The 23,420-nt window shown below is 42.3% G+C and overlaps 1 protein-coding gene across 2 annotated transcripts in view; it reads left to right on the top strand.

Moving 5' to 3' along the window:
* The window catches only part of DAW1 (dynein assembly factor with WD repeats 1), a gene marked incomplete at both ends in the record, with an annotated part of 42,499 nt that overhangs the window by 865 nt on the left and 18,214 nt on the right, over positions 1 to 23,420 (top strand). For both annotated transcript variants that reach the window (XM_080689736.1, XM_080689735.1), the window contains 3 exons: positions 11,051 to 11,123; positions 21,132 to 21,276; positions 22,759 to 22,817. In XM_080689736.1, the coding sequence (XP_080545862.1) occupies positions 11,051 to 11,123; positions 21,132 to 21,276; positions 22,759 to 22,817 (277 nt within the window). The remainder of the gene's footprint in view (positions 1 to 11,050; positions 11,124 to 21,131; positions 21,277 to 22,758; positions 22,818 to 23,420) is intronic.

Genomic DNA, 23,420 nt, shown 5'->3' with positions numbered 1-23,420 from the left:
AAGTGGCATACATATTTCAAAGGAGGGTAAGATTGGCCCCTTTGGAGCAGTTTGATTTAAGGTAGCTTTATGAAGGGTGGTGGGACTTGCAGACGCTAAGGGTGAAGGCTCACTTTCCCAGCAACGCAGCCGGCTGTTGCTTAACATTTTAGCCAGAATGTTGGTGGATGGAGATCTTAGGATTGGTTTTCTCAGATTCCATCCTAATTTCCTTGCTCTCTCCAGCTGTGTCCCATCAGCCAGTGACCTCACCAGGCATCTAGTTTTTCTGGCAGAAACGCTGGCGGTCCGCCTTTATTTCTCCCTTGCGATCTGCCACTGCAGTCTCTTATCCGTTTTGTCAACAGGTTCTGTCAGCTCTACTTCCAAGATACTATGTGAATCCATCAGACTCTCTCTCTCACCATGGCCCAGTGATACAACGTCTCTACCAGATACCAATCTAGCCCAATCCTCTCTTGGGCAACCATCATGTCTGAGTGGACTCCAATGGCTCTGTCAATTGGATTCTTGGATTTCACCCTCATCCCTTTCAGTCTGTCACTAGCAGCCAGTGGGATCGGAATTAAACATCTCCCATCACCTCTTGTTACGCATAGAATGAAGTCTGCAACCTGCAGGATTTGGCTGAACCTGCTCTGCTGACTTGCTCTTAGCACCTCGCTCTTCTGCCCTCGCTAGACTTCAGACTTCTTTAACTGTTCTTCTAAGACTTCAAGAATGAACATTTACTCACTGTTGGACCCAGCTTTCCGTAGACCTTGGCATGGCTGCTTTTTGTTTGCTTTCAATCAGTGTTACCATACCAAGAGAGACCTTCCTTTACCATCCATTCAGATACTCCTCGTTGCTCTCATTCTGTGACTTTTATGTTTTTATTATGTTTCTCATCATCTGATGCTTTATTTTTTATGTTTTCAGTGTTTGCCTCTTTTGCACAGAATGTAAATTCCTTAAGAACCGACACCTTGTCTCTTTAATTCGCTGCTGCATCCCTAGCTCCTACAGAAGATAGGAGGCTTTCAGTGTTTGTTGAGTGAATGCGAGAATAGGAATTTTGAAAGATTAATCCAGACATGGAAACTGGTGTGAGTACATGTTTAAAATCTCAAGGGATGTAGCTTTAGCCTCCCTGCAAGAGTGGGGCCCGGACAGTCACTTTCTCCTGTGTGGAGTGAACATTTGTAGAAAAGATATTCATTTTTTCCCCTCTTTGAATTTCAACTAAAAAAACACGAAAAAGCTCTCGATAGGATGGGCACTATACAGGAAGTTTAAATTCAAATGACTAGGTTGTTCTCTTTAAGCACCCCAATTTGCTCTGTTTAGTCACCCCACCTTTTTTTGGCTATAGGGCAGTGCCGGTTTCCATGAATATAGCCCAGTAATGAACACCTCGCCTCCATCCCTTTACTGTTGGAGCACAGGTTAGGAATGTGCGCTCTGAGATCAGAATAACAGGTCCTTGCCATACACAGCTGTTCCCTGGGGAAGTTTGACTTGCTCTGTCACGCAGATAGTCACGGAGCAGAGCTGACCCAGATGCAAGCCCATTTAGCTCCTTCTCTTCAGCGTAAAGCTCCTTGAAAGGATGCTTTCTCCGGCATCTCTCCTTTTTTCTGTCTTGGATTCCCTCCTATCATGCTTCCATTTCTACTGCTTCCCCACGCCTGCCCTGTTCAAGGTCACCGGTGTCCTCCAGATTGCTGTCTCCATGGGCCACGTCACAGTGCTTACCCTTCTTGACCCGACCGCAGTATTGGACTCACTTGACCACTCTGCCCTCCTTTAGCTGCTAGGATACACACGCTGTTTCCCCTTCTGCTGTGCTGTCACCCCTTGGTTCATATCGTTGGTTCCTTTTCTTCTTTCTGACCCTTTAATGGTGGGGTGCCCAAATCTCTGGCCTTGGACCTCTCTTTTCTATCTGTGCTCATTTGCTAGGTGGTCTCATCTATTCTCGGTGCTGAAAAATCATCCCAAGCTCTCCCAAGTACTTAGCTGGCTGCCCAACACCTTTATTTGGGTACCCAGCATGCATCTCATGTGGAGTGGGGTCTTCTATGGTCTCCTCTGTCTCAGTTAACTGCAGCTTGATTTCTCCACTTGCTCCTCCCCCAAATTTTGGATACCTCCTCGTCTCCTCTCTCTTACACTCCACCTCTGGACCAACAACACATCCTTTTAGTATGATTTAAAAAATACATAGCACCCAATAATTTCTCCCCACCCAGACTCCTTCCACATTCGATTTCCAAAACTTCTACCCTTGGCCCCACTTGGATCGGTCTTTAGTTCTGTGATGGGACGACTATTGGAATAGAAATGTGACCCCGCCACTCTTCTCAGACTCTCCAAAGGCCTTTCATCTCAGTGCAAGTAAAAGGGCCATGATCTCCGAGACTCTACAGGACCCGCACCCCTTTTCTCTCCAACCACCATTGCGGGGAGCCTCCCCTGGCAACACTGCTCTTGTTGGTGTGCCTTGGACTGGCCAGGTGGCCCCCATGCAGGCTCTCTGTGCTTGCTGTTCTTTCTGCCTCCACTGGCCTTGTGGTCGTCTGCCTGCCCTTGTCGTCATCTGCTAGTGTCTCCACCTTTTTGAGTTCTTATCTCAAAAATGAATCAAGGGAAGGCTAGATGGCCCCCCCTTCCTGAAATTTCCATTTTCTCAAGATATTTTACAGCCTTCTTTCCTGCTTTGTCTTTCCTCTTTCAGGCTCAATCCAACACACTATCATTTTCCTGGTTTAGTCTTCTCCACTGGAATCAGAGTGCTACAAGGACAGGGAATTTGCCTCTCCTGTTCACTACAGTGTCTCTAGCACTTATCAGAGCCTAGTGCACAAAATAGGCACTTGCGTAGTTGATGAATAAATGAGTTTGATGTGGTGAGATGGGTTATGTAGCACGTCTAGAACTCTTCCTGAAATATGATCAGGTCAGAGAAGTGATTTCTGTGTCTGCTCCAGCTCTGAAAGTCAATGGTTCTAGCAGCAATCTCAGATTCAAGTGAGGCTTTAGAGTCAGGTTTGTAACTCTGGCCTTAATGATTATCTTATAATGAGGTCATGCTACTTAGCATACTTAGATATTTAATTTGTGAATTCCAATCTTTGGTGAGCCATATTGCATGCAAGTCTTCAAGATACTACTGAATAGCAGGTAGGTGTTTCAATCACATTATCAAATAGGAAAATAATCTCTCACCACAGAAGGAACCATTCCCAGGCTACCTTTATCACTTCTGCATATAAATCAATTGTGCTTTGCCTTGGAATCCACTCGTTTCAGTCCTCCTACTGCCTCTGGAATGATATATCAGTCTGGAACACATGCTTGTTAGCATCGGCTGAATTAACCCTCTCCCTACTTAAATTCCTGGCGACTAAATGTAAACAGCAGAGATCTAGCCAACCAAAACATGGGGCATTCCTTTTCTACCTGGTTAGAGTCATTAATTCGTGAAGTCTTGGCTTCCTGAACTCGTGTAGGTGCTGACCACATGCTTTGCAACTGACTCAGTTATGATAACCTTTGGCTTATTATCTGTGTTTGGCCCTTAGTTCTTTGGCTAGGAAAAGGAGCTAAATAAACATTAATTAAACTAATTCATGTTCTGAGAACTTTAAAGATTTCTGTGGGCCTGAGTGAAGAATACCAAGATCTTTGGAACCATAGCCTTCTCAACATTGACAGTGTTTGAGCATTATACTTATTGTATAGTAGTTCACGGCCAAGGGAACTATCGGTTCAAGGACATTAAGAAGACATGGAAAATAATCTCTGAGAAAAGACGTGTACTTATGCCAGAGTCTGTTTTCTGTTTATTCTTTACAGCACATGCCACAACCCTTGGCTCCTATTGGAGCTCAGGGATTATGGGAAGGATGGACATATTGCTTCAACTTTCTGCTGCTGTGAAGCCGTCCAGTATGCACGCTTCACATCTTGCACTTTATTTTCTAGATCTATCTGTGCAGCAACTCAGCTGACTTGTAGCCGTCAGCCTAAGGGCTTTAAGCGTTGTTCATTTAGCCAGAAGCAAGACAGCAGGGACTAGAGAAAGCTGACTTTGGTTAATTTGTTTGCTAAATGTTTTCAATATATTTCCTTAGGATATTAGATTATGCTGGGTGAGCTGTCAAATGCATTTTCCAATCTTTTTCTGTGAGTTACAGATTATTATATATTTGCTTTTAATGTCATGTACTTACTCAAATTTTTATGGAATGCTTACTTTCTTCTATAATAAATAGTGAACACAGAACATATTTATATGCAGTTCAAAAATTAAAATTATAGAAGGTGAAAGGTATGATTTTTCTTTTTTGTGGGTCTGGGGATGGAACCCAGAGGCATTTGACCTCTGAAGCTACACCCCCTGCCCAATTTTTTATTCTTTATTTTGAAACAGTGTCTCACTGAGTTGCAAAGGGCCTCACTAAGTAGCTGAGGCTGTCTGTGAGCCACCATCCTCCTATCTCAGCTTCCCAAATGCTGGGATTACAAGCATGCGCCACCATGCCTGGCTAAGGTATGATTTTTGATGAAAACAGTTCTTTGCATTTATGTAGACTTTATACTTTTCAAAGTATTGTATCTTAGTCCAGTCAAATGACCTTGTGGGAATATTGTTCTTTAAGATTTTTTTTTTTCCGGTGGGGATGGAATCCAGGGGCATTCTACCTCCGAGCTACACCCCCAGCCCTATTTTTTATTTTTTATTTTGAAACAGCGTCTCACTGAGTTGTAAAGAACCTCACTAAGTAGCTGAGGCTGGCCGTGAACCCAGAACCTACTGTCTCAGCCTCCCACGTGCTGGGATTACAAGCATGCCCACCAAAACCGGCTAAGAATTTATTTTCTAGTTGTGTTGACTACTATAATATTTCTTGTATATTCTCTGTTTTCTTATACTTTTTCTAGTGCAAAGGTAATATTTACCTGCACCAAATATTGCAAATACATAAAGGAATAGTTGAGATCACCCTTAAGCCCCTGAAGGTGTGATCGTCCTTTGAGAAGAGCAACTGAACATGTTCACAATCGTTATGAACACACCTATTTCCTCAAGTTTGCTATGGTAGGGATTACTAGTCTTTGTGATGTTTGATAATCTGATGAATATATTTGTTATATTTTTCTTATTTTTTCCTATTAATGAAGGTGAGTGTCTTTATTTTTTGTGGATTTACTGATCGCTGTCAATTTTTGCTTGCAGATTCACGTTTGCTAATTTTTCTCTTTTTAAATTCAGCTTTAGAGTTCTTCATAGTAGGTTCTTGAAGTTTTATGTTTATAGTTGAAGTGTTCTTGCTGATTTTCATTTGTCTTTAACTTTGTAGTGTCCTCTACTGTGTAAAAATTTAAGGTTTATTTTAGATAAATCTGTCAATTTTTTATTTTTAGCTCTTGATTCTTACAATATGTTTAAATGTTGGTTAGACACTAAATATTATGTCCTATTATTCAAACTGTGTTACATTTTAATAATAGAATCTCTGATCTACTGGGCCTATGTTTTTGTACATTGTCTGTGGTCCAAATCTGTCTTATGAGTTTTTTCAGAAATCTACCAATTATTACATCATTATTAATTCAACAAACCATTCCTCCCCCATTAATTTGAAAAGTGACCTGCATCGTATTTCAAGACTTCTATGTATAGATAATTCTATTACATTGACCTAATTTTATAGCAAAACCACATTTTGTTTTAGAGTTTATCATAATATCTGGTAGAACAAAATTTAAAATTTGAAAGAATGAAAGGGTAACTTGATCAACTCCATAGAGTAATTTGACATCTTTACAATATTGAGTTTCTCATTCAGAAATGTGTGCCCTGACTCATATTTTTTTTATATCCAGTAGTTAGCTAGATTATGTACATTTCTCATCAATTTTATATTTAGGTATTCAATAGTTTCTTTTGTAGTTGTAAATGTAATTTTAAAAGATTTTTATTGGTGCATTGTAGTCATACATCTTAATGGAGCACAGGATGGTAGAGGCATGCACGCACACATCACTCAAATGTAATCTTGTTAGTTACATCTTCAGTTGTCAACACATTTATTTTTATCTACTTCCAATTTTAGCTCTTCATATTCTATTTATTTTTTGTAAGCCCTCATTAATTATTTCTAATTATTCATGTCATATTTATGTCATTAATTATGACATACTAATAGATTTTTAAAAGACTTAAGAATGTAATCTATATTGCTGAAAAGTTTAATGTGGTATTTGGAGTTTTTTCTTCCACTCTAAGGAAATAAAAATAGATTTTTAGGGGTTAGCTCTCCATAGCAACATTCCTATTTTAAATTTTTTCTTAGACTAGAGAGCTAGACCTTGGTTTCAAGTCTTTAGTGCTATTTCTTGGGGAGGCCTGGGAAACCCCAAACAATGCAATGTCAAACCAGACTCAATTTTAGGTGTTTCCTGCTGTGCTGTAGTGTTCTGGGCACTTGCTCGAGTCAGGAAAAACGCTGTGAATGATTTTTCTCTTCTACCATACTCCCATCCATCACACACTAGCTGCTTGAGTTATGTGGGTAGGTTTTTACCAATCGGCACAGCAAAGCTTTGCCAGCTGAATCCCAAGGTCGGAGCGGTGTCCCTGAGGAAGTGGGCAGGGCTGGCATGGGGAAGGACTCTGGGGGAAGCAGGATCAAAGGGGGGAGATACTGAACTTGTTTGGGGGTGACGATGAGTCACATATCTGGAACTTAGAAAAAGTCTACACTGGAGAGTTTTAATTACTGGTTGGCATATTGAAGGTATTAAAGCCATGGGCATAGATGGATTTAAATAGGGAATGAATGGAGACTGAAGAAAAGAGTTCTTGGATTTGAACCCTAAGGATAACTAGTATTTGCTACTAAAGGAGAAGAAAGAAAATCACAAAGTAACTGGAGAAAGAGATTTTATAAGCACCTAGAGAAGATACTTGAGAAAGAAGAGTGTTGGTCATGATGTCAATGATTTCTGAAAGGCCATGTGGAATAAAGGCAGGGAATGTCAACTGAATAGCTGTCAGAGACAAGCATCCAGTGCCAGTAGCAAGCACTGTGAATTTCTGAAAGATCATGAAGACAATGGAGAGAGGCAGGCGTCGTTAGGAGAGAAGTGGGAGCCAGGGAGGGAAAGGTGTACTTTTCATCTGCTAGACAGATCAACCGCTAATCATGTGTCTATGCATAATCCTCAGACTTGTTTTGAGGAGGGTCCTTCCGGGAATATAAGAAGGTATGATATATTTTGTTTTCTCACAAATGTTACAGCCTCACTGAGAAGAGAGGGCATAAATGCAATTTTAGTGATACAAGTGACTATGTACAGAGAATATGTCATAGGTAGTATTATGTGTCTGTCTGTGTGTATGTGTGTTACATGGGATTGAATTCAGGGGCATGAAGAATTAGGAAGCTCTCACATAGCACCTCTGGGCAGTGAAGGGTGATTTTCAAGGAGGAAAATACTTGTGTGGTTGCTTGAGTTGCACAATCAACTATCTGCTTTCTTTTTTTTCAAACAAGACTATTTTTACTTAAGAGCAACAGATAACAATGTCTTTCAGATTTGGGAATTTGGCATACATTTTCTTAAAAAATGAACAAAGTGACTCTGAAAGTTTCAAATAAAACTCTTAGTCTTTCTTGCCAGTAATAAAATTTGAAATTTCAAACAAAACATAGAGTTTCAAAAGACTCATGTACTACCACGAACCTGACATCTTGCCAACAGCAAACAAGTTTTCTGATGATAAAGTTCGGAGGTGATATCAACAAATGTGATTTTTTTGATATTATATGGTGAAATATGTTAACATTTAGAAAATATACATGTAACTGAATGAGATGATATTTATAATCCATGCTTAGATAAAAGGTTCATTGAAAGTGTGAGAGATTGAGCCGGGTGTAGTGGCGCACACTTGTAATCCCAGCATTCGGGAGGCTGAGACAGGAGGATTGCAGTTTGTGGACAGCCTCAGCTACTTAGTGAGGCCCTTTGCAACTCAGTAAGACTCTGTTTCAAAATAAAGAATAAAAAATATGGCAGAGGGTGTAGCTCGGAGGTTGAATGCCCCTGGGTTCCATCCTCAGACTTGCAAAAAAAAAAGAAAGTTTGAGAGATAGACTGATAAATTTTAATATAACATCTTATGGAGTCATTCACTGATCTGGTTTCAGATTCTACATTGCAAACAGTCTCTAAAAACCACTGTTTGGTGAATTTTAGTATAGTATCAGAGAAGAATAACTGTAGTAATTTCAAAAGGCTATCAATAAACTATTTTCCAGCGATGTATCTGTGAATAACCAGATCTTTTCCCATATACTTTATCCCAAACAACATAGCAACAGCTTGATGCAGAAGCAGAGAGAACTCAGCTGTCCTTAACTGGGCCAGATATTGAAGACATTTGCAAAAGTATAATCTAGTGCTACTCTTCTTACTATAGTTTTGGGGAGGGTGAGATTTGGTTATTTTTATAAAAATACACCATTTATGTTAACATGTTATGAGTCTATTATAAAATTACTTAATATATGTTTTAGTATTCATTATTTTAATTTAATATAAAAATATTACAAAAATAAAGCCGGGCGTGGTGGCGCACGCTTGTAATCCCCGCGCTTGGGAGGCTGAGACAGGAGGATCGCACAGGTTTGAAGCCAGCCTCAGCTACTTAGTGAGTGAGGCTCTCAGCAACTTAGTGAGACCCTGTTTCCAAATAAAATATAAAAAATAGGTCTGGGAGTATAGCCCAGAGGTAGAAAGCCTCGGGGTTCCACCCCCAGTACCACCAAAAAATATATATACTATAAAAATAAGAGCTCAATAATTTTTAAAAGTATAAGGTGATCTTGAGGCCAACACTTTTGCGATTAGAGGTAGTGTATCGATAGAGGAAGTACAGTAAGGCGGCTCAGTGGCTGGGCTGGTTTTCCCCTATCTCTGGCCTTTCTGTTGTTCAGACTGAATTCGTTCTCTTGATCCGTCTTCAAGTCCCTACACTCTGCCCTGTCATCTCTAGTGTATGTTTAAACCCCTTCAAGGAAGAGTGTTATTCAGGTTATTGTGTCTTTAATTTCCATAAATTCCATTTGGTTCATTTTAATGCTGTCTGCTTATTTTCTCAGATTTTCCATTTTTTGTTTGTTTCAAGCAGATATGTAAGGATTGGAGCATTTTTATGACACTTCTTTTCAAGTCTTTGTCACATAAGTCCAGCATCTGATTCATCTGGTTGTCTTATTCTGATTCCTGGTATAATGGCTGATTTTTGTTGGGATACCCTGGATTTGGGTGTGAATAATTTTTCTTTCCCAGGTTTGGGTATTTTGGGAGATTTTTAAATTTTTTTAAATTCTGGACTTTATGGCTATTATGTCAGAGAGTCCTGATACTGTTTAGCACTTGTATTTTTAGCAGACCATCACTCTATCAGATTTAGTGTGTATTTTCTGTCTACTCTTGTGAGCCTTATTCTCAATGATAGTTCAGTTTTCTGAGTCCTTAACAATGTTAGTCTCCTCTACTTAAATTTTCTAGTTTTGCTAAATCGCCTGCTTAATCCCTGCTTGTGAGGTTGTCCAGGAGCAGAAGGTATTTCTCTGGTTTATCTGCTCTCACTGGGTGACCTTCTGATCCTTCCTGGGTCTTGTATTGATGCTGGTTGGGAGGCAGGGAGGCTGAGGCCTGTATTGATGCGGCTTCAGTGTCTGGTTGTGTGTGGGGCCTGGAACATCCCTGGCAGTTGGGATGCAGTCACTAATGGCTAGGTTGGAGAATCGAGTTGGGGTGTTCCTAGAATCTTGCTGATGCTACTGTAGGCAGATCAGATCTCCACCGGAGCCCTGGTTGTGAAGCAGGGGCTGAAAATGTCTGGGGCTAGGCTGTTGCCTCTGCTGATGCCTGGGGTGTGCAGTGGAGCCTAAGACAGCCCAGACAGAGTTCCCATCAGCCAGTCAGACTGCCTGCAGGGGAGCTGGTCATGGGCAGGCTTTAGGGCTCCCATTAGTTCTTACTTGGCCTTCCCTTTCCTGGTCTTTTGGTCACAGGGAGCAAGCTCTTTCTTTTCTCCCTGTGCCTTTTGGTGGGTCCAAGCTGCAGGTTCTTTGATCTCAAGTTGGAGGGATAGGAGAGATAAAAAAAGGAAATCCAGAAATGCCATGTTATTCCTCAAGTGGGGGCTCTCCCATTCCACATTTTTATACCCAACTGCCCATTATTTATATTATTGTCTGTTGGTTAGCCTCAAGGGTATTTGGAGGGAAAAACCAGATGAAAAGGTTAGTCTATACAACCTTGTTTTAGAAGCAGCTATCATTGCATTTTTTAATGTTGTGAAAGGCTTTTCCCCCAAGGGGGAGATCCTTACTCAAGTCTCAGGATAAGCGACGCCCAGAGAGAACATGAGAGACTTTCCTTGATGCAAAAGCAAAAGGTTTATTAAGGAGCCAGTGCGCACTGGGGTCGTTTCATGACTCATGCAGGAGCTGAGATCGACCTCGAGTGCTTGGGGCTGGGGATATTTAAAAGGAAAAAACGCAAGCTGGGGAGGGGATTGGGCCAGATTACATGCGTCAAAGGAAAATTACAAAACCATTTGAAAAGCACATTCTGGGGCCAAACGTTGGACAAGATGCTAGGTGTGTCCATCTTGTCGTCAGCAGATTTCTGGAACAAGGCGGGCTGACCTGGGGGTCATACTGACCTGGGGGTCACATATTTTTTTTTATCACTGTACCCTTAATTATGATGTTTTCTAAGCTTGTACTTTTCAAACTGCAGCAGAAATATGTCCTAAGCTTGCACTTTTAGCCCATAGCAGAAAGATTTCTCAAATCTGCACTTTAACAGGAATGAGGAACTATTTGCTATGCATTTGGCTAGTTGCTAGGGGCTTTATAATTTTTCATTAGGGTCTTACAGTTGAAAATTAAAACTATGAACAAAATTGTGTCAAAGTAACTTCTGCCATTGACTCTTGTCATCAGCGCCTTATGACAGGCTTGTTTATTTTTTATAGGAATCATGCTGGAATATGAAAGAAGTGGGGAATTAAAGACCAAATCCATAGATTTGCTTGAGCTGGATCCTAGGTAAGTTAGCTCTGTGATGCAGTGTGTATTTCACACTAAAATATTAATTAAATCCTCCCTTCTTAGCCTCCCAAGAACTGTAATTAGAAGTGTGTGCCACTACACAACTTAGTGAGACCTAGTTTCAAAATAAAGAAATACAGCATTTGGGAGGCTGAGACGGGAGGATTGGGGTTTGCGGATAGCCTCAGCTACTCAGTGAGGCCCTCTGCAACTTAGTGAGACCCTGTTTTCAAAATAAACAATAAAAAACAGGGCAGGGAGTGTAGCTCAGAGGTCAAATGCCCCTGGGTTCCATCCCCAGACCTGCAAAAAGGAATAAAATTGGGCTGGGAGTGTGGCTTAGAGATAGAATGCACCTGGGTTTAACACACACACACACACACACACACACACACACACACACACACACTTAATTGGAAACCCTGATATAGGATGATGTGTGAACATGCTGCATAAACTATAGACAAGACCTTCTTTAAACAAATGTTCTTCTATGACAACATATCATTTCCTGTCTGCTTCAGTGGTCTGTACTTTAGGGTCTTGCTGAACCAGGAGGTGGTAGTGGAAAAAGGGTCATTGGTTTACCATTTTTTGCTTTCTAACAGGCTTTTTTATTTTAAAGTATCTTTTAGTCTAGAATAGTTTAGGACGGCTGTGAAGATGACTTCCCATATACCTCACACCCAGTTTCCCCAATTATTAACATCTTCGTGTAGTGGATTTATCACAATTAATGCATCAGTAATGGTATGGTATTATTAACTAGAGTTGAGTTGTTATTCATGGTTGTTTTAGTGTCTCTCCAGTTCCCTTATAAGTTCCAAGATCTTGTTCAGGATCCCACAAAACATTTTGTCTTGGTGTCTCCATAGGTTCCTCTTGGCCATGATAGTTTCTCAGACTTTCCTTATTTTTGGTGACCTTACCATTTTTAAGGAATGGTTGGTCATGGAGTCCTAAAAATATTACTGAGCCTGTTTTCTCAATAAAATATTTCATAGGGCTGATTTGTGAATGTTCTTCCTCGTTATTTGTCATGGGACATATTTGATCTCTGGGGACACTATCTCTGAAGCCTGGTGTGAGCCCAGAGGCAATCTCCCAGAAGGTCATAATGCCTGGAATTCACTCCTGTTAGGACATTTTATGCAAATCCCCACTTCAAGAGGCAAAGTCTGTTAGTGATTGGTCCCTAGAGTGAATTTCCAAATTCATGTAAAGTGAAGATAGTCTCAAAGGGCGAAAATAATAATAATACAAATAGGACAAAAATAGGGATTTAGAGTTGTGGCCTAAAACCATCAGCAAAGGGACTGCTCGTGTAGATGGGTCCTTCTGTAGTTTAAGTTCTGTTTATTGATGCATTATACTTATATCTAATATTGGACTCATTATGATATATTTGGACAAGCACATGTCATAAATTGTCTATTCCATTCCCTCCTCTCTCCCCCTTTCCTCCCAGACTTTTCTCTACCCCCTTTTTCTGTTGTGGTTTGGAGTTTTAAAAGGTCCTCAAATGTCATCACAGCTGGTGAGGGGGTGGCTCTCTGGATCTTGGAGCTGGTCACTTGGGAAGTTTATCTTTAAGGGAAATGCTTATCGAAGGCAGAAGACAGGGCTTGGCTTAGGGGATGCTGGTCTAGGTAAAGTCCAAGCTTTATTCTAGGTGTGCAGGAAAGAACAAGAACTATAGGTATTTTTTAGATCAAAGAGTAAATGATACAGATAGTACCATTGAATTGCATTCACAAAAAGCTTAGCTCAATCTGTTTTCAGGGAAGAGGGGGCCTAATATCAAACAAATTATTTCTGTAAATTGAATAGGTTACTGATTTGTGTGCCTACACTAACATGCAAAAAGTTTGTTAGACATTCTTTTATGTAGTCAGCAATTATATATTTTTACCTTCCCCATGAGGAGTTCTAGATTGGCTTATAAAGAATCTATAAAGATACTACTCTTAGGGACTCAAAATGGTGATTTGGGGGCACATCACATCTCAGTAGCTGTAACAAATAAAATTTAACTACTGAGAAGGCAGTGTCTTGACAAAACGAAACAAATCAAAACAAAACAAAAAAACAACAGAGGAAGATCTTTATGAACAGCTTAACAAAACCCAAGGGAACCATGGCAGAAGGAAATCCAATACTCTGAATGCAAAATCCACTGCAAAGAGTCCAAGCGTGATTGACCTGGTGTGGCAGCCAGTGTCATCTCAGGCTCCTGGCCCAACCTGGGATTGCCGGCTTCAGCTCTGGCTCCACAGCCCCAAGAACTTCTGGCAAGAAATCCAATAATTTGAAGTGCAGAAAGCAGCAGCAGAGCTTCAACACTTTATTTTATTTTATTTTATTTTATTTTATTTTATTTTATTGGTGGTACTGGGGTTCCTGGAAGCCCTTCTACCTCTGGCCCACACTCCCAGACCTATTTTATATATTTTTACTTGGAAACAGGGTTTCTTAAGCCAGCGTGGCTGACTTCGAACCTGCGTGATCCTCCTGTCTCCGCCTCCCAAGCGCTGGGATTGTAAGCCTGCACCACCATGCCCGGCGAGCTTCAACACTTTAAACTACCAGCACCATGCTTCAGGGATGCAGAAAAATATCCAAAAGCCTATATGCTCACCAGATGCCAGCACCTGCAGTGGCACATGGTACCCTCCAGAGACATGGTCTGTAACAGAGCAAGATTACCTCTTGTGTTGCATTACTTGTTACTTGGTGGACCACTCAGAGCAGCCGCAGGGGCCCCATCTGGCAAAGATCTGGTGGCCCATCCCGGAGCTGGTCCAGTTAGAACCTCCTGAGACACAGGAAAGGCCCATAATGCACAGGGTCACAGGACATCGCTAAAAGACTATAATGGATGCCCTCTGCTGGTGTGGATAGAGAGGCCCAGGCCCAGGGACAGAAGGCTCAGAATCCAGGATTGGAAGGTACAGAGTCCACGCCCAAAAAACGCAGAGCTGGGGGCCTGAAAGCACAAAGCAGGAGGGTGTGGAGCCCAGAGCTGGAGGGCCCAGAGCACAGGACCAGAAAGAAAAGAGCCTAGGGCCAGAGAGTGGAGAGCCCAAAGCCGGAAAGCATAAAGCCTAGGGTGGGAAAATGCAGAACCCTGAGTTTACATGGAACTCATTTACAGTGACACCCGACACCCTGACACCTGAGCACAAGCTGTCAGAGACAAGAGAGGAGTGCACTCATAAAGTGGGTCCAAAAGCTGACAATAGGTTATGGGGCAATGAGAGACATTGGAATATACTCCAGAATCTACCACAGTGAAAAGACATAAAGATATTATACAGGCCTATGCCCTATAGATATCAATTAGCAGGACTGATGTTTTTTGTTTTTTTTTCTTTTAAACTGTCGCTAGTTTCTTTTTTCTTTCTTTTTTTTTTCACTTTTGGTTGTTCTTTTTGTCTTTGATTTATAATTGTTAGTTTTTGTAACTTTTTTGTTACTCTATGCATGTTTATTTGCTCCTTCTCCCATTCTTTTTATAAGCTTCTGCTCTCTAGCCCATCTACTCTCTTCTCTCAAAAATTTTTTTCTCTTATTATATCTTCCTATTTTATATTCAAGATATTTCGTATTTCCATACCTAAATATTTTGTATTAACTATAAGAATCCTACTATCCAACCTTTCCTCATTCTCAACCAGACACTATCTTATTATACTTAATTTCTTACTCAGCTTAATCATACCTGACTCCTGTACTATCACCCTAGCTTTTCTCTTCTTACCCAACTCTCACTATTAATAAAAGCACTGTTTACCCATGCATGAACCTGATGACACTTCTAAATCCCTACTACTAAGATTGGATCAGACAAATTATCCACAGTCACTCACAAAAAGAATATGCCAAGACATCAGAGAAACAAACCCAGTACCGCAAAAAAATTTTATAGATGCACTATAATTGTATATTACACATTCATATATGTACATACCATTATTTGGTTATATTCCTTTCTTGTTTCTTCCCAGAGTTTCTATTTGTGGGGCTGTGAATCATGGAGTTCTTAATACTTCAAAATTCTCTATAAAATGCCACAGGAACCCAATAGTTCCATGATTTCCTAAGGAGAGATACAAGGTAGCCACCAAGAATAATGAGAATTTACTCATAATTTACCAATCTGTGATTGGTAATGTGGAAAAGTAACTATCTCAAATTTTATAAAGTATAGATTATTTTTCTCATTCTTTCCAAGAACCTAAAAGTACTGTGCTTGTAAAATTACATGCATTATAGATGACAAACTGAAGTTACTGTATCAGAACCTAGCAGTTAGAATGTTGCAGGGTTGGAGTGTCCAGATTAAAGATCTGGCTAATTTAGATTCTGTTTGTTTTGGATATGTTTTGATTCACTCTGGTTAAGGAAAACCATTCCAAGAGGCATTTATTCTCTTTATAATTCTTTTTTTTAAATTAATTTATTTTTTAAATTGGTGCATTGTAGTCATATATCAATCACATTGGAGTACAAGACTTGAGAAGATATACAAGCACACATCATACAATTAGCCCTCCTCCAACCCCTATCCCATTCCCTCCCCCTCCCTCCATCCCATGCTTCTTTGGTGATTTACTTTGATACATTTGTTTATGTACCTCCTGCATTTTAAAGAGGCTCCATCTTCCAGTATTCCATACCCTCTGATTGGTCACATTAGTTGCTTCACTATAGGGCCCTTTCTATAGCTCAACCTCTTCCTGTTGCCCTTTTCCTCCTAGTTATTGCTGATTAAGAGAAGCGTCTGATTCATATTTTCTGCGATATTTCTCTGTGCATGCTGCGTTGCAAGTACCGATCCCACTCTTGATGGTCCCAGTAGTGGCCTGGCTACTCAGTGGACTGATCCAGACCTCGCTGGCTCAAGCAGCGGCCTTGCCTCATGGGAGGCCCCAGTTCTGGTCTCGCTGGCCCCTGCACCGTTCTAACCCCTAAGCTGGCTTTGGTCCCGGGCTTGGAGGCCGCAGGAGTGAACTTGCCTCACGCCAGGCTCCGATGCTGGCCATTGGCCCCTGCACCGGCCTAATCCCTTGGCAGGATTCCAATCCCGGCCTTGGAGGCCCCAGCACTGGCCTTGCCACAAGGCAGGCTCCAATGCCGGCCTCACTGGCCCCAGCACCGGCCTAACCCCTCGGCAGGCTCTTATCCTGGCCTCGAGGCCCCAGTACCGGCCTTGCCTCAAGGCAGGCTCCGATGCCGGCCTCACTGGCCCCAGCACCGGCCTAACCCCTTGGCAGGCTCCGATCCCGGCCTCGGAGGCCCCAGCACTGGTCATGCCTCACGGCAGGCTCCGATGCCGGTCTCGCTGGCCCCAGCACCAGCCTAACCCCTCGGTAGGCTCTTATCCTGGCCTCGGAGGCCCCAGTACCGGCCTTGCCTCAAGGCAGGCTCCGATGCCGGCCTCACTGGCCCCAGCACCGGCCTGACCCCTTGGCATGCTCCGATCCCGGCCTCGGAGGCCCCAGCACTGGTCATGCCTCACGGCAGGCTCCGATGCCGGCCTCGCTGGCCCCAGCACCGGCCTAACCCCTCGGCAGGCTCTTATCCTGGCCTCGGAGGCCCCAGTACTGGCCTTGCCTCAAGGCAGGCTCCGATGCCGGCCTCACTGGCCCCAGCACCGGTCTAACCCCTTGGCAGGCTCCGATCCCAGCCTCGGAGGCCCCAGCACTGGTCATGCCTCATGGCAGGCTCCGATGCCGGCCTCGCTGGCCCCAGCACCGGCCTAACCCCTCGGCAGGCTCTTATCCTGGCCTCGAGGCCCCAGTACCGGCCTTGCCTCAAGGCAGGCTCCGTGCCGGCCTCACTGGCCCCAGCACCGGCCTAACCCCTCGGCAGGCTCCGATCCCGGCCTCGGAGGCCCCAGCACTGGTCATGCCTCAGGGCAGGCTCCGATGCCGGCCTCGCTGGCCCCAGCACCGGCCTAACCCCTCGGCAGGCTCTTATCCTGGCCTCGAGGCCCCAGTACCGGCCTTGCCTCAAGGCAGGCTCCGATGCCGGCCTCACTGGCCCCAGCACCGGCCTAACCCCTCGGCAGGCTCCGATTCCGGCCTTGGAGGCCCCAGCACTAGTCATGCCTCAGGGCAGGCTCCGATGCCGGCCTCGCTGGCCCCAGCACCGGCCTAACCCCTCGGCAGGCTCTTATCCTGGCCTCGGAGCCCCCAGTACCGGCCTTGCCTCACGGCAGGCTCCGAATCCGGCCTCACTGGCCCCAGCACCGGCCTAACCCCTCAGCAGTTTTCGGACCCAACCTCAGAGGCCCCAGCACAAGCCTTGCCTCATGGCAGGCTCCAATGCCGGCCTCGCTGGCCCCAGCATCGGTGTAACCCCTCAGCAGGTTCCAATCCCGGCCACGGAGGCCTCAGTAGTGGCCTTGCCTCACAGCAAGCTCCAATGTCGGCCACTAGCCCCGGCGCCCGCCTAACCCCTCAGCAGGTTCCGATCACTGTCTCTGTGGATATTATTTCAAAGGTTCCAGGTGTAATGTATCAGATCTCTGCCTCCCCTGAGTATTGGCCACTGGCATTGCCACTGCCTCCACCGTTTCAAATCCTTCCCAGGCTCTTTTTCCACTCAGAATGTTGTCCAGTGTTCCTAAGCATGCGTGATGGTAGCATTCGACATTTGGTGTAATTTCTCCAAAGAAAATAAAGTTGGTAAGATCCGGTTTCTGCTTCTCCTGAATACAAGTCTCCACCATCATCGTGGAGAACTCTTTCAACACCGCATTTCTCCTTGGCCTCCGCTAAACTCTCTCCTTACAGGTGATGTCTGAGATTCTTAACAATATAGAGAAATAGCAGTCCTCTTTCACGGCAAATTTTCCGTAAGATCCAGTGCATTTAGATAAATTTTGTCTGCATCTCCAGTGTCCTGGCATCCATAACGGCTTTCTTAGCGCCTCTCCGATATTTTTCTTTATCTTTTTCTGTTCTGGGCCCGGTTTCTCCAGGGGTCTGGCGTGCTACTCACAGTTCGGCCCGGGGCCCAGAGTCCCGAGACCCGGGCCCCATCTGGCCTGCCCCGCCCGCGACCCCCGCCCAGAACCCAGCGTCTTACTGGGCCCGGTTTCTCCAGGGGTCTGGCGTGCTACTCGCAGTTCGGCCTGGGGCCCAGAGTCCCGAGACCCGGGCCCCATCTCCTCTTTATAATTCTAATGAAAGTATAATTCTCTTTTTTTGGTGGTGGTACTGGGGTTCCTGGGAACTCTTCTACCTCAGGGTTACACTCCTAGACCTATTTGCATATTTTTTATTTGGAAACAGAGTCTGGTAAGTCAGCGAGGTTCTCCTGTCTCCACCTCCCAAACACGGGGATTACAAGCGTTTGCCACCACGCCCGGCAAAGTATAACTTTTGACAACTGAATATTTCAGAACTTAAACTTGTAATGTCTATAAGTGGTCTCTGATTTATTTCTGTTCAAAATAATCACTTCTATCCCAATAAACTTTATTTTTGAGATCTGGAACATTCCCAGGGTCCGAACTAGGGTAGGTACTCAACTTTTTGTTTTTTTTTTTAATTTAAAAATCGAATAAACAAGCCGGGTATGGTGGCACATGCGTGTAATCCCAGCATTCGGGAGGCTGAGACCTGAGAATCATGGTTCGCGGACAGCCTCAGCTACATAGTGAGGCCCTCTGCAACTCAGTGAGACCCGGTTTTAAAATAAAAAGTGAAAAATAGGGCAGGGGTGTAGCTCAGAGGTCGAATGCCCCTGGGTTCCGTCCCCAGACCCGCAAAAAAAGAAAATTCAAATAAACAGGTTCTAGCTCAGTGCTGGCACAGAACCAGGGTTCAGGGGAGAGGAGGGAGATCCCTGTCAGCGGTCACATTTTGGGGAAGCAGATGCTGATACTCACCAACAGAATTGGTGAGTAAAAGGTTTACTGTAAGGTGACACCCTGTGACAGACCAGCACATGTAGCAAAATTGAGTGTGAGAGGCCAGCTCTCCATCCATGATGGTGCAGGCTGGATAGCAGAGTCACTGCCAGTGCACAGTGGGCCCTGGAGCAACGCAGGCCAGCTAGAGGGGTCCCTGATGGGGCAGAATTGGCCAGGATCTTGTTCTGCCTCTCTTGGTCACCTAAGAGGCTCTGCCCTGGTTCCGCTGCAGGAGAGGCCCCTGGGAAACTGCAGCTAGAACGTGTCCACTGGTCTTCTCCCCTGCAGCTGGGCCGACAGGCCTTTCTTGGACGGGACCTACAGAGTTCATCTTTCAGACATATTTGTGACATGATTTAATAAATGACTATATTTTGGATGCTTTGCTATATATAGACATTGATAGTTTTTGGGGGGAGAGGAAATAATATTATTCTGGACTAGCAAAATTTACCAGAGTTTCTATGGACGATTTGAATCCTTTGGGATTCATGAATCTATTTACATTTTTTTCAGACCAGCTTTTTCTCAGGGAAATATTATAGTTCATAAGAAATATTAAAAATAATAATACTATTAATTTTTGGTACTGGGGACTGAACCCAGGGATATTATACCTTTGAACTATATCTCCAGCGCATTTTATATTTTTATTTTGAAATAGAGTCTTAAGTTACTACATGTTGGCCTTGATCCTGGGATTCTCCCAAGTACTGGGATTGCAGGGATGTGCCGCTGCACCCAGATGAGGTTCCATAAATATTTGTAGCAAGGTATTTCACCTCTCCCCCATAATATTAAAGCCTAATTTTTCTGAACTTCAGTTTCTTCATCTCTAACATAGTTGTAAGCAAGTATTACCTTAGCAGGTTGCTACGGGATTAAGTAAGAAAACATATACAAAGCAGAAAGTATTGTAGCAGGCATATTCATTATATGTTGAATTAAAAGAAACAAGAAAAAGATAGAATTCATCTGAAAACATGCCCTTAGCCTTTATAATGTCTTTATTTGTTTTGTGTTTCTATAACAAAAATACCAGAGGCTGTGTAGTTTATGAAGAACAAAAATTTATATCTTACAGTTTCAGAGGCTTGAAAGTCCAAGATCAAGGTGGTGGAAGGTTGAGTTGTCTGTCAAGAGCTTATCTCTGCTTCCAAATGTGTCTTGAGGTAGCACACTCTGGAGCAGAGGAATTCAGTGTCCTCACATAGAGAAAAGCAAAAGGGCAAGAGGGAAAAACTCCTTCTGTGAAGCTCTTTTATAAGGGGACCACCCTCATGACTTTGTCACCTCCTGAGGGCCCACCTTTTAATACTGTACATGGGGATTAAGTTTCAGTATAAGCTTTGGAGGGGAAAAGCACACTCAAATCACAGCACTAGGTGAGCATGGCTGCCACCAGAAAAGCCCCAGTTAGGGAAAAACATGTTCTCGAAAGTCCAAGCATCTTGCTTCGGTGCCATCGTGCTCTCTTCCTGATATTCATGGGTTTCAGTCAGTGTTGTCACTGATGTGACCAACAACAACAACAACAACAAAAACAACAAAAACAAAAACAAAGCAAACAAAAACAGAAACAAAAATCCTAACCATCACAACTTAGAGGAAGGAATATTTGTTTGCTCACAGTTCTGGAGATTTCAAGGGTTCAGTCCATGTTAGTCCAGGTTTGTGAAGCTCAGGGATCGAGTACAAGGGCTCTGCTGTCGCATCACAGAAGCTGGAAGCAAGAGAAACAACCAAGGGGATCCAAGGACACATGCAGGTGTCTAAGGCCACACCCCACGTGCCTAAGTTACCACTCAGTGAATCCATTAAGATGACTTTATTGACTGATGAGATTGCATCCTTCATGACTTAATTATATCAACTCTAAACATGAATATATGAGCTCTTTCAGAGGAAATTTCTCATTTAACCATAACAGTGTGATTTTCCCCCCCATAAATTTGTTGGGATTGGTTAGAGGATGGTGTTTTAAACATTTTATAAATGTTATGCTTCATAAAGCAAAACAATTCTTCATGTAATGAATAGATATGCAATTTCTGACATTTTTTGGGGGGGTTGAATTTCAGTACTGATGTGAATGCTTTAGTAGAAGAGATCCAAAGAGCAGAACCTCTAATCACAGCTTCAAGGACAGAGCAAGTGAGATTCTTGGTACAGAGACTGCAGGAGAAACTGGGCCAGCACAGCAACCACAGATTCTATCTGTTTAAGGTCAGGCATTCCTCAAATTACTAGGGAGAACAATCTTGATGATGTAATTGATGTTTTGTTAATTTCTCATCCCTAAAAGTAGTTTTATTTTTTTTTTCTGAAAGTAGTTTTTTTTCAAGAAAAATGTGTTTATGGTTTATTTTAGTGCTTCACAAACTTTTTAAGTTCCAGCAATTGTTTAGAGAATGAGTGAGTAAAACCCAAAATGTGTATTTACTGAGATGTTAAATTAATGTTAAATAAAGATCTGTAGCAACTTTATTTTTAGCTTATAATAATAAATTTTAAGGCTTATTATCATAAAGATAGTTTTGTTATTAACTTAAAGTTGTTAAACTTAAAGTTAATAAATTAAGTTATTAAACCCTTAAAATTGTCAAAATTGTTTTTTAGTTGGAATAATTTTAATGAGTTGTGTTTCATGGCTTCTAAACATTTTTTATTTTCTGCTTTTATGTGAACTAAAGTATACTTGAGTAAATTTCTTACGTATGGGTTATATATTTTATTGTTAATACTCTTATTGGTGTCTTATTATGTCATAGTAAGATTCAAAGCAATACATTAGAATTACATAATTTTAATGTGGTATAGTATGCTTTTTGGTATAGTTTTTGGTGATTAAATTAAAATATAACATGTTATTTAGAATTTTAAGAAGTCTTATTTAAAATTTTTATTTATTCTAGAATTATTCTATATGACACTGAATTTTTCATCTTAGATATAATTATTATAAGTGTAATCATTATTCATATACCTATCCATTCCAGCTGATATAAAATATATCGCTGCTCTTAGGCAGTCATCAGAGGTTACGCTTGTAATATGCTTTCTTCCAGTAGGTGGCACCATTTAGCTTCAAATACGAGCTCTGTCACTACAAGTGACCTGGTGACTTATCATCCGAAGGAAACATTTTTAATAGTTAAAGGGAGTGCTATTAATAGTTACCCTCTGGCAGCAGACATAACTGGAACTCTCCCAGCCTATCCAATCACTCTGTTAATTCAATTTTTGTATATTGATATACAAAATTAATATTCATTAATCAATGAATATTCTTTAATCACCCATTAATGCTAGACAATGTAGGGACTGAACGATAAATAAGATATATCCTGACTTTCAATGAGTTTTAGGATTCAAAAAGTAATAATAGATGTGCAATAAATAAAATAAAATGTTACAGAGTAGTGCCATTAGGTAACTTAGCCCTAATTTATCTTAAAGGTAAATTGATATTGATGGAAAACCCAGAACCAATTATATCCTGTAATTATCTGTAGCTACCAAATGTATAATTTGTCTCACTAGTAAGAGGTATACTCCCCCCTCCGTCTGTTCTTGTATTGGATATTGTCCTTTTACGACATGTAATTGAGACGACGTTGAATGTCTTCACTGGTTTGAAGTTAAAGTCAATGAGTTAAACCTGATTTGCTGCAAGCTTCAAGTAAATGGCCCTTCCCTCCCTCACAGGTCCTCAGAGCACACATCCTGCCACTGACCAATGTTGCTCTCAACAAGTCAGGCTCATGGTAAGGGTCTCACTTTATTTTTAATTTTTAGCGATCGAGAGATAAATATTTCTGCTTGTCAGATATTCCAGTAAGCTAAGTATCTAATGTGTTTATTCCTCTGATTTCTGCATCCCACTGAATGTAGATGAGACACAGAAGCACTTTCTTCTCCCATTGGAAGCTAAAGCTTTGTATGCTATTTGTATCATACTGGGGAGGTCTGCTGGGGTCTCACCAAAGGTTATATCTGAGATATTTGACTCAAGGACATGCCGCTGGGCTGAGCCCATGTTTAAATGCTTGGTGGTTGGAGCATTCAGACCCGGTTGGGCAGCATTTGGGTTGATTGTGTTCAGTCATTTCAGAGAAGGCCTTCAGTCTAACTCTGTGTTTTGGGGTGTGAGGAATGTTCTTAACCTTCAAGGCTGTGTTCAGAGAGCCCACCTTATCAGCCTGGAATCTGAGGTGCTGGGTAGGAAAGATGAGGCAGAATGGCAACATGCCTGTGTTCTTTCAAAAGCTAGGCCGTTTCTGAATATGTCTGAGTCGTTTTGCTTAGAACAAATAAAGTGGCTCAGACAACAGAAACCTATGGTCTCACAGTTCTGGTTTTTAGAAGTC

This window comes from Muscardinus avellanarius (assembly GCF_963383645.1).
Source record: "Muscardinus avellanarius genome assembly, chromosome: 2".
NCBI lineage: Eukaryota > Metazoa > Chordata > Mammalia > Rodentia > Gliridae > Muscardinus > Muscardinus avellanarius.
This window is presented reverse-complemented; position numbering and strand designations above follow the sequence as displayed.